The sequence below is a fragment of the Capra hircus genome, chromosome 4 (genome assembly GCF_001704415.2).
Source record: "Capra hircus breed San Clemente chromosome 4, ASM170441v1, whole genome shotgun sequence".
Classification (NCBI taxonomy): domain Eukaryota; kingdom Metazoa; phylum Chordata; class Mammalia; order Artiodactyla; family Bovidae; genus Capra; species Capra hircus.
This window is the reverse complement of record NC_030811.1, coordinates 26,734,779-26,746,833: the sequence shown is the minus strand read 5'-3', so window position 1 is coordinate 26,746,833 and position 12,055 is coordinate 26,734,779. Positions and strand designations below refer to the sequence as shown.

The window sequence follows — 12,055 nt, the reverse complement described above, 5'->3', positions numbered from 1 at the left end:
TCCCCTTCTCCTCCTGCCCTCCATCTTTCCCAGCATCAGAGTCTTTGCAAGTGAGTCAGCTCTTTGCATCAGGAGTTTCAGCTTCAACATCAGCCCTTCCAATGAACACCCAGGACTGATCTCCTTTAGGATGGACTTGTTGGATCTCCTTGCAGTCCAAGGGACTCTCAAGAGTCTGCTCCAACACCACAGTTCAAAAGCATCAATTCTTTGGTGCTCAGCTTTCTTTATAGTCCAACTCTCACATCCATACATGACTACTGGAAAAACCATAGCCTTGACTAAATGGACCTTTGTCAGCAAAGTAATGTCTTTGCTTTTTAATACGCTGTCTAGGTTAGTTATAACTTTCCTTTATAAGGATTAAATGTATCAATATAGTGGTGCTTAAAATAATGCTTGTTAAACATGAGTATTCAATAATTCCTGGTTATTCCCACCCTATTAAAGAATCCTCCACCAGGAATAGCATTTAAGTTTAAATTCTCTAGCTCAGGGGTTAGCAAACTATAGCCCAAATTTGGCCCACCAGCAGTTTTATACAACCTGTGAGCTAAGAATAGTTTTTACATTCTTAAATGCTTAGGTGCTGGGGGGTAGGGATCCATAGAAGAAAAATATGTCACATGAAAATTCTGGGACATTAAATTTTAGTTTCCATAATAATTGTATTGGAACACAGTCACGCTCATTTGTTCATGTGTTGTCTATAAATGCTTTCATTCCACATCAGCAGAGTTAAGTAGTTGGAAAAAGAGGATACAAGGCCTGAACAGCCTAAAACATTTACTTTCTGAGTTTGCCAACCCCTGCCCTAGATAATTTCCTGAGTCTGCCCCACCTGGTCTTACTGCACTCCAAGGTTCTCACTGTTGGGACCCTAGTGCTTGAGATTATCTACAAAGAATTTTATTTTTTCTACAACTTCCTCTTCAAAACTCAGGCTACATTGGATGAAGTGAATGCAGTGCTATACTGTTGAACTTAATGAGATGAAAAGAAAAGGAAGGAAGGGGAGGAGGGAGGGCGGAAGGAAGAAACCACCAGAGTAGAAAGGAAGAAATAGGAATTTTTAAATAGAACTTCTAAGAAAGATAGTGACAGAATATTCTAAGTTTGAATATTCTAAGAATGCACACTTTATTTCTGGCAATTTTTTTTAAGGACAGCACAGTTAATGTTACTATTTATAAAGAAGACATAAGGATGTGTACTCATAAACAGATAAAATTAGTGCTTTTCTAATGTGAGTTTGAATAGTTATCTAAATTTAACATCATCTTCCAGTTTACACAGGAAGATTTGTTCAGTTCTTGTAGAACAAATGGATCTTAAGTCCTGAACATTAAGTGATTCTTGAGTGGACTGGTATTTAAGAAAAATGCTTATGTTGTCGATGACAGTTTCCTTTGACTCTGCAACCTGTGCTCTTTGTTGTAAGGAAGTCTGCTTTTCAGCCCCACACCTCAGCAGCCCTCCTCACCTCCTGCAGGTCAGTGCTAAGGCTTTCTCCAGTGCAAAGACTGATGACTCTCTCGGTCAGTGGAAAATGGTGCTGCCATTGACGTTGTACCGGTTGTCACTAGACCATCCATTTTATGTTCCACCTGTCCACTTTCATGCTTTCTTGTGCTTTATATGGTTGTTTTTTTTTTTTCAGACCTCCAATCTGGAACTCAGGAAAAGCAGGACTAGAACAGATCTGAAACTAACCCAGGTAGACATTAACCTGAGAAAGTTGTGATGACCCCACTGACTGTAAGCAAAGAGTATGAGCCGCCCCAACCCAGGGATTAAGAGAGGGACCAGCAGAGGAGAAAGCACAGGTCTTCTCTAAAAGCAGCTGGAACTTTGGTTTGCTTTGCTGATGAAGGATTAGAGAAAGGAAATATATGAGAACTTGGTACACAAATACCCCCGCTTTGGAAGCCAGTTCATCAAACATATGAAGGAAAACAAAAACACAACTGACCTTGGTTGCAGAGCCTTTCAGGACCCTGCCCCTGCTTCTGGGTCCAGTCTCCTCCTCCTGCCCTGGGCCTGCAATGTCCTTTCCCCTGACCTTGACATAGCTGACTCATCCTCCAAATTTCAGCTAAACCTCAGAGAGACCTTCCCCATCCACCAGTCTAAGAATTGTCAGCCATCATCACATCAATTTAATAAACTCAATGTAATACATCCTGTTGCACCTATCATTTTTATGTCTGCCAAGCCCCCCACGATTCGCCCCCCCCCAAGAAAAAAAGAACTTTGTTGCATTTACGGCCGAATTCCTGGGCCCAAAATTGAGTGTCAGGCACATGATAGATGCCTGAACAGTGGAAACAGTGTCAGACTTTATTTTTTGGGGCTCCAAAATCACTGCAGATGGTGACTGCAGCCATGAAATTAAAAGACGCTTACTCCTTGGAAGAAAAGTTATGACCAACCTAGACAGCATATTGAAAAGCAGAGACATTACTTTGCTGACTAAGGTCCGTCTAGTCAAGGCTATGGGTTTTTCTGTGGTCATGTATGGATGTGAGGGTTGGACTGTGAAGAAGGCTGAGCGCTGGAGAATTGATGCTTTTGAACTGTGGTGTTGGAGAAGACTCTTGAGAGTCCCTTGGACTGCAACGAGATCCAACCAGTCCATTCTGAAGATCAGCCCTGGGATTTCCTTGGAAGGAATGATGCTAAAGCTGAAACTCCAGTACTTTGGCCACCTCATGGAAGAGTTGACTCATTGGAAAAGACTCTGATGCTGGGAGGGATTGGCAGCAGGAGGAGAAGGGGATGACAGAGGATGAGATGGCTGGATGGCATCACTGACTCGATGGACATGAGTCTGAGTGAACTCTGGGAGTTGGTGATGGACAAGGAGGCCTGGCGTGCTGCAATTCACAGGGTCGCAAAGAGTCGGACACGACTGAGCGACTGAACTGAACTGAACTGAACTGAACTTGAATAAAAAGAAAGGAGTCATTAAAATGAATGAGGTGCCTGGTACTAAACTGTATTCTCCCTCTGCAGGGGGGATGTCAGGATGAGCTGACGGTTGGAAGCAGAACTGCTGCTACTGGGTCCTTTCTTGCTTTATCCCACAACCAGTATAAGAACTTTTTCCAGCCTCTTTTAAAAACCATTTTGTAGGACCTCCCTGCTCCTCCAACGGTTAAGAATCCGCCTGCCAATGCAGGGGACACGGATTCCATCCCTGGTCCGGGAAGATTCCACCTCTCAGTGGGGCAGTTACGCCGGTGTGCCACGACTACTGAAACCCAAACGCCTAGAGCCTGTCCCTGCAACGAGAGAAGCCACCGAAACGGGAAGCCAGAGCTCTGCAACGAGAGAAGCCCCCACTTGCCACAGCTAGAGAAAGGCTGCGCACAGCACAGCCAAGATAAATCATGAGAAATTTTTTAAATTTTGTAACGTTTCTAATATTACAGGCTCTTTTAAGACATTTCCGCATGTTGTTTTCACTTCAACCCTCAAAGGCTTTTATCTCATTTTCCAAAAAAGGTACTGGAGTCTTGGCTAACTTCTCCAAGGTCAGTCAGTGAGTGGCAGAGCTCACACTCACAGCTGAATCCGCCCACTCCAAGGCCAAGACGGTACCCCAGCCCCGTCCGGCCGGGTGTGGCCCGGAGCCAGCCGCCGCTGCGCCGAGCCTGGGTTCCACGAGCGCGCAACCTTAGCCAGAGTCGCGCGAGGGACAGTGGCCCGGCCAACGTGGCGCACCCGGGAGGGCTGGCGGCGACTGTCAGGAACGCGGGGGAGGGCTCCGCGGACCGGGTGGGCGGGTCGGACTCTGCCAACGGCCGGGCGCCAGGCCCGGGTGTCCAGGCAACAGGTAAACACTGCGCGGCCCCGCCCCCGCGGCGCGCGCCTCCCGACGTTTGTGCGCGCGGCTCTCCCGCGCCCGCGAGGCGCACTCGCCGCAGACGAGCATCCCGGAACATCCGTGCGGCGGGTGCGCAGTCCGGCGTGGCGGCCGCTCGGTGGCTGACGGCCCCCTTGGCCCGCCGGGCTCCCCTGAGCGCCTCGGCCTCCTTGCGCCGCGCCGCGGGAGCCGGTCCCAGACAAACGCGGCGAGGTCCCGGGACCGGCAGCGGTTCGCTGGCGAGTGCCGAGGCGGCAGCCCGGTGAGCGGCAGGAATGGGCGCGGGGGCGCCGCCCCGAGGCGATGCGGAGAACTCGGGTCTCTGTCTTTCTTTCAGGATTGGGAACCCTTGCCACACTCACCTGCTCAGCTGAGAACGCATTACCATGGTAATACACGCTACTTACGTCTAAGAGGTTCCGAGGCACTTTTTAAATTGGTTTAGTACCGTTTGTCTCGTAGAGGCACGCTTTACTAAGCTTTGTTGCCCGCGCCAAGAGATTGGCGCCTTCATCTCCAAGGGGGGTGGCATTGTCCAGCCCAGTGATCTGAGCGCTCTGGGTAAAGATGAGAGGGGAGAGGGGTTTTCTTGGTGTTCTGCGCCTGCCAAAGGGGACTGTAACCGCAGAATCAGGCCCTCTTTCTGTGAATTGGTTGGTTGAAGTCCTTTGGTTCTGTGGAGCAACTTTCACACCCAGAAAATGCCCAGGGCTCCAGTACATACCAAGAGCGACTAGTCAGGCACCTGGCTTCTGCTGCCCCGTCTAGGGTCCCAAGTGGGATTCTTTCTGTGGATGTTGTTATTGTTCAGTCCCTTAGCCGTGTCTAATCTTGCGACCCCCATGGACTGCAGCACCCCAGACTTCCCTCTCCTTGGCTATCTCCTGGAGTTAGCTCAAACTCATGTCCATTGAGTCCATGATGCCATCCAACCATCTCATCCTCTGTCGCCCCCTTCTCCCCGTTCTGCTCCTGCCCTCAGTCTTTCCCAGCATCAAGGTCTTTTCCGGTTTGTGGGCTCTTCACATCAGATGGCCAGAGTATTGGAGCTTCACTTCAGCATCAATACCTTCCAGTGAATATTGAGGGTTGATTTCCTTTAGGATTTACTGGCTTGATCTTCTTGCTGTCCAAGGGACTCTCAAAAGTCTTCTCCAGCACCACAGTTCAAAAACGTAAATTCTTCAGCCCTCAGCCTTCTTTAACCCTACATGAATACTGGAAAAATCAGCTTTGACTATACAGACCTTTGTTGACCAAGTTAAAAAGTGACTGCTTTTTAATATGCTGTCTAGGTTTATCATAGCTTTTCTTCCTAGGAGCAGGAGTCTTTTAATTTCGTGGCTGTAGTCACCATCCACAGTGATTTTGGAGAAAATAAAGTCTGTCACTGTTTCCACTTTTCTCCCATCTATTTGCTATGAAGTGATGGGACCGGATGCCATGATCTTAGTTTTTTGAATGTTGAATTTTAAGCCAGATTTTTCACTCTTCTCTTTCATCCTCATTAAGAGGCTCTTTAGTTCCTCTTCACTTTCTGCCATTACGGTGGTAATATCTGCATATCTGAGGTTGTTGATATTTCTCCTGGCAGTCTTGATTCCAGCTTGTGATTCATCCAGCCTGGCATTTCACATTATGTTCTCTGCATATACGGTAAGCCGGGTGACAATATACAGCCTTGATGTACTCCTTTCCCTATTTGGAACCAGTCTTTTGTTCCATGTAAGGTTCTAATTATTGCTTCTTGACCTGCATACAGATTTTTCAGGAGGCAGGTAAGGTGATCTGGTATTCCCGTCTCTTTAAGAACTTTCCACAGTTTCTTGTGATCCACACAGTCAAAGGCTTTAGCATAGTCAATAAAGCAGATGTTTTTCTGGAATTCCCCTGGTTTTTCTATGATCCAGCAGATGTTAGCTATCTGATCTCTGGTACCTCTGCCTTTTCTAAATCCAGCTTGTACATCTAGAAGTTCTTGATTCATTTACTGTTGAAGCCTAGCTTGAAAGATTTTGAGCATTACCTTGCTGGCATGTAAAATGAGTGCAACTGTACGGTAATTTGAACATTTTTTGGCATTGCCCTTCTTTAAGATTGGAATGAAAATTGACCTTTTCCAGTCCTGTGGCCATTGATGAGTCTTCCAAATTTGTTGGCATATTGAGTGCAGCACTTGAACAGCATCCTCTTTTAGGATTTGAAAAAACTCAGCTGGAATCCCATCACCTCCACTAGCTTTATTCATACTCATGCTCCTGAAGGCCCACTTGACTTCACACTCCAGGATGTCTGTCTCTAGGTAAGTGACCACACCATTACGTATATCCAGGTCATTAAGACTTTTTTGTATCACTCTTCTGGATTCTTGCCACCTCTTCTTAATCTCTTCTGCTTCTGTTAGGTCCTTGCCATTTCCGTCCTTTATTGTGCCATCCTTGCATGAAATGCTCCCTTGGTATCTTCAGTTTGCTTGAAGAGCTCTCTAGTCTTTCCCATTCTGTTGTTTTCCTCTGTGCCTTTGCATTGTTCATTTAAGACAAGTTCTTATCTCTCCTTGCTGTTCTCTGGAATTCTACGTTCAGTTGGCTGTACTGGTCCCTTTCTCCTTTGCCTTTCCTTCTCTTCTTTTCTCAGCTGTTTGCCTTGCATCTGAGTTGCATTTTATTCACTCAGCATATTTTATTTGTCCCTGCAATGTTCCAGACATTGTTCTAGGTCCTGGGGAATTAAGTGAACTCATAGATAAAACGTCTGGGTAGGGAAACATACAATAAATACATAAACAAAAAGTATTATTAAATAGTAAAGAGTGCTTGGGGGAATGAGATAGGAGGTGACAGTGCTGGGAAGGTTAATGGGAGGCCATCTGTACTTCCTCCCTCTTTGCCTGGGACAGTCCCAGTTAATGCTTGTTGAAGTGTGTTGGTTTGGGCATTGAATTATATGGTCACCTTAGTAGTAGAAAAAACACAGGCATGGTGTCTGGGAGGTTTTTCTCAAGAGGTAATATTTGAGCAGAGGCTAGCACAAATAGAAGCAAATTAGGCCTGCTGTGGAGATCTGCAGGAAGAGGAGGGAGTAGAGAGGAGCTTGGCTCATTTGGGTACTAGAAGGAAGACAAGTGTGGCTTGAAGCTGAAATGGTCTTCATTAAGGATTTGGGTTTTAAGTCGAGAGCTCTGTGTTCTGAGACCAGAAATAGCCAAGAGCCATGGGGTTGTAGTCAACCAACCCAACCAGCTCAGAACTGAAAAATTTCATTCCTTTATAGTAATTTTCTAACAGACTTATTGAGCTAGAGTTGATACACAATAGATTGTACATATATAAAATGTATAGTTTGTTAAGTTTGGCATAGGTGTACAGACATTAAGCCATCACCACATTTAAGACATATGATTTGCAAATATTTCCTCCCAATCTGTGGCTTTGCTTTTCATTCTCCTTTCGGAATCTTTTGAAGAGCATAAGTTTTCATTTTGATGGTGAATTTACCCATTTGTTCTTTTACAGACATCAAATTGGATATCATATCTAGGAAATTTTTGCCTAATCCAAGGTCACAAAGGCTTTTCTCTGTATTCTGTAAGTTTTATAATTTTGAGCCCTGTAGGTCTGTGAACCATTCTGAGTTAATTTTTGCATATGGAACATATATGGATTGAAGTTCATTGTTTTGCACATGGATATTCATTGTTTCAGCAGCATTTATAGAAATGATTATCCTATCCTTGTTCCACTGAACTGCTTTGGCACTTCTGTTGAAAATCAGTTGAATCAGTTATTTGAATCAGTTATCCAAATATACATGTGGGTCTAGTTTGCACTTTATTAATCTGTTTGTCTATCTTAACACCAATACCATCTGACTACTATAGCTTTATAATTCTAGAAATAAGGTAGTATTAGTCCTTGAACTTTGTTCTTCTTTTTCAAAGCCCTTAGCATTTCCCTATGAACTTCAGAATCTTCCACAAAGAGATGAGAACTTTGAATAAAAATGTCAAACCTCTGTCTTATATCCTTTGCATTTCCATATGAATTTTAGAATCAGTTTGCCAATTTCTACAAAAAAATGAGAACCTTGACTAAAAATGTCAAACTCTTGTATGAATCTTAGTTCTCAAACCATTTTAGAGATTAAAACACACACTTTTTTTTTTTTTTTTGGCAGTTATTCCAGGTAAGTCAAGTGTGTTTGACATGCAAAAGAGTATAAAATCAGAAAGGAAGCCAAGACTCAGAATCCTTACGAGCTTATGGCAGTGCACATCCAACACCCCACAAGGATGCTTTATCAGAGATGCAGTTATCATATGGGGCTCCATATTGTTTCTCTTCATTTGGATTTCCTCACAGAAGCCAGGCCACTGTGTTGTAACATAATGTCTCGTCTTCATTCCTGCGTTTCGTATCTAGGAACATCCTCCATTTCACTTAACAAAAATGTACTTTAGTATTTTTAACACATTGACTGTTTCTCCTTGTTTAACTGAGGACATTTTTAAAGTGAGGTGCTATGAAGAGGACGTCTATTTTATACAAACATTTAGCCCTTGCAGGCATCCTTGATAACTTACACACCCCTCCTTTCCCTTGCCTAGAAGAGACACCTTTTTTGTAGTATACTCCCATCTGTTATTTTCCGTATGGGTGGGTCATAGGAATAGAGAATTCCTCGCAGCCTCATGTGGCTGTAGCAAAACTTCAGGAATCATTTGCTCCCAGGTTAGGATGGCATCCATTCCTTTGGATACCCCACAGGGCCTTAACCAGGCAGCGTGATTGTGGCCTAAGAACACTGCTCCCAAGCCTGGTGAACGCCGGTTTGCACTGCGACCTTGCCGAGCCTCTGCTTTTCCATTTTTAAGATGCGAATATACCTCCCTCCCTTGAAACTCATGAGGATTAGAGATGATAAAAGTGACGGCAACGTCCTTTATTAAGTGCTTAGTGTCAGACACTTGCTATGTGCCTGAGATTCGTGTCTCCCTTAATCCTCATGACTGCTCAATGAGGTTGAAAGTATCACATAACATGCCAAAATATGTATTTGATCCTAATTAGCCAATACATTTTAATTTAATCATTATTAGCAAAGTTCTGAAACATGCACAAAAAGAGAGTAGTAAAATGAATCACTATATAGTCGTTATCTCAGATTCAGAAATTGTAAGCATTTTGCCACCTTGGCTTCATCTATGTTTTATTGGTCGTGTTAGGGTGGGCAAGGTGCAGTATTTTAAAGAAAATCTCAGGCTTCCTTTTATTTCATGCCTACAGATTTTAGTATGCATGTCTGAAACGTGTGAACATTTTCTTCTATGACCCAAAGCCACTCTCAGATCTAACTGAATAATTACTTGATATTGTCAAATTTTCTCAATTGCTTTTTTGTTTTAAATGCCTTTTTATGGCTTGTTCTAATCAAATTGCAAACAAGGCCCACATACCAATTGCCATAGGTTGGGGCTTTTATTTTAGTTTAGTTTTTTGTGTTTTTAGAGGGTTTTTTTGTTTTGTTTTTGAAAGAAAGTAAAGAGAACGCCGCTTCTCTTCTTAGGAGGGCATCTTTGGGCAGGCGCATGAGAGCTGGGGAAGCCTGGAACACAGAATTCTCCTTTGTGCCAGCCTTCCCCTCCCCCTACACGCACAACCCTCTGGCCCTTCGCATTCTCTCCCCCGCCCTGGTTTATCTCCCTGTACTTCACCCTCTCGTGGAATGACACAGCCCGCAATGTATAGGTCTTGTGCCTCAGTTTCTCCGCCTTGCTCTCCCAGTCTCTGGGTACTTGGGTCTCTGGGGACGGTGCTTGATAGGCAGTCGCTGCATCGGACTGCATATGACTTCTCTTACCGCTTTATATAAACGGTTTTTGTTGTCACAGGTTTTTTTCCCTTTACGAACTTTTTTTCCCCTTAAGTTCTGTGGGAAATGTTGAAAATTATATATTTTCAACGTATTTTCAAGGTTATAAGAACTAACTTTTGCCTCATTGTATATACTTGTCTTTGAAAGCCAGCTAAAGGGAAGAAGAAAAGCCGGGGCAAGCCGCGTGGGAAGAAGCAGAAGAAGCCGGAAGTGGACATCCTCAGCCCCGCCGCCATGCTGAACCTCTACTACATCGCGCACAACGTGGCCGACTGCCTGCAGCTGCGCGGCTTCCGCTGGCCAGGCGCTGCCAAGGCAAAGAAGGGGAAAGGCAAGACTTAAGCGAGGGCGTTTCCCAGCCCCTCTCTCCTGCAAAGAACAGAACCCGGGGAAGAGAAAGCAGGATTATGCCACCGTTGCAAGCAAAATAGACTTTACTGACGACAATCTGAGATGCAGAGAGTGTGCTTTTCTGTGGTAGATAATGATACACGCATTTTACTTCCTCAGCTAAACCCAGATATGAGTGGGTGAGCCAGTTTGGTTTTTCAGAAGTTAAGGGGTGGGGGGGAGAAAGTGTGCGGTAATTCCCACGCAATGTGGTGGAATTGATAGAACCTTTAAAAGTTAATATAAATCTGGGTTAGAATTGAACCTCGCTGTCCAAGGGCAGTTCTAGCTTTCACGAGTTTTGTTTTGCCCAGAGGGGTTTTGTTTTTTAAAGTAGACATGAAAAAAGCATTGCATTTGCTCATGGGTCCCTCTGTTGACCACAGTTTCCTTTCCTCATCTTTTTCTAGAAAAGTAATAAATATTTTGTTACTAGCATTTTCTCCTCAGCAGCCTCTTGTCTGACTTGAATTAGCCACAGACACCGATGGAGACCAGGGTTGTCAGCCCTGCTCTGACCTTGCTAGGGCTCGAGGACAATAGCTCAAAGGAAGGACAGGGTCAGTGGTCCAGGTGCAGGGTGCTCATGCTTAGTCCCTAAGTCATTTCCGACTCTTTGACCCCATGGACTGTAGCCTACCAGCTCCTCTCTCCATGGGATTTACAGGGAGAAGGAGGTAAATCGTCCCTCGTCCCTCTCCTTTCTCTTTCACTGAACTCTTCATCCTTTTTCTCCACATTTACATCTTCCCACCTTCTGCAGCCCTTTCTTTTAAGCTTGGCTGACCCTGACTCCTGGAGTCACTACTGGAAATGAGCCTTTTGCCTCCTACTGATATTCTGGGATCTCCCCAGCCTGTGTGGATACACTTAGGAGAGAAAACCGCAATTGGTTGTGCTTGGCCCCCAAAGATCTAAAAGCCCCAAATATGTAACATGAAAGGAAAGGCACCTTTAAGTGTAAGCACCATCTTTGTATCTCATAACTATCAGAGATTTTGTAAATATAAGAGAAAAAAGGCAAGTATGTGAATCTTTGTACAGAGAAGGGGGATTTTGCTCAGAAGCTGTGAGCTGGGGGTGACACTTGTCTGGCTGTGTGGTCTGTGTGGACTTAGTGTGAGCCCTTGGCTGGCTGTCAGGGGACCCTGACTCAGGTCAGGTGAAAGATGGTGCCCCTCTTAACCTGAAAGGACCCTGTCTGTTCCTGAGAAACAGGGCAACCTTCCCACTCTGCTGACACTGCGGCGCTGTATCCGAGCAGTTTCTGTGGACACACCAGCTCTAGTCCAGTCCTTCTCAAACCTGGGCGTGCACCATGGTCACGAGAAGACTCCTGAAAGCTCAGGTTGCTGGGCCCTACCCAGCAGGAAGGGTGGGGTTCAAGAATTTGTGTTTCTACTAAACTCCCAGGTTGCGCTGCTACAGGACCCTTGGCGAAGCCCCGCTCTAGTTCTTGCTGCCTCACCAGATGCTGAAAGACCTGACGGATCTCTGACCTTGTAGGATGTCTGAGGCCCTGCTCTGCCTCTCTTGGGGTTCAGGAGCTCGTGTCTGAGCCATTGTGTTTATCTGAACATAAGGGAGGTGGCAACTGCGTTGCTGCTTTCTGATCTCCACAGCAGGAGAACGTTGCTGAAGAGAGGACAGGCGTGCCAGTCACAGACTTCTGTGGGCTGAGTGGATCATCTGGAGCTGGCAATGCCTTCCTCTTTTGAGATGGTTAAATGATAAGCGCGCAGAAGGGACTAGAAGCATTTGAACAGAGGAAGTACTGACCTGATTGGATGGGGCGCTGTGTACTTGGAGTCTCCACCCAGGTTTTAGCAGAGTGGCTATTTAGTATTGTGCTCATTGCAATGCTGGGGCTCTGAGAAGCCCTTAGGAGTTTTGAATTGAATAGCTGTGGCGGAGGTATAGTGG

General features: G+C 45.3%; 1 protein-coding gene across 1 annotated transcript; it reads left to right on the top strand.

Moving 5' to 3' along the window:
• SMKR1 (small lysine rich protein 1) lies at positions 3,575-10,570 on the top strand (the record flags this gene model as incomplete). The annotated part of the gene is made up of 2 exons (XM_018047493.1): positions 3,575-3,838; positions 9,890-10,570. Coding segments are annotated over 2 exons (459 nt in total), but the record flags the coding sequence as incomplete, so codon positions are not given.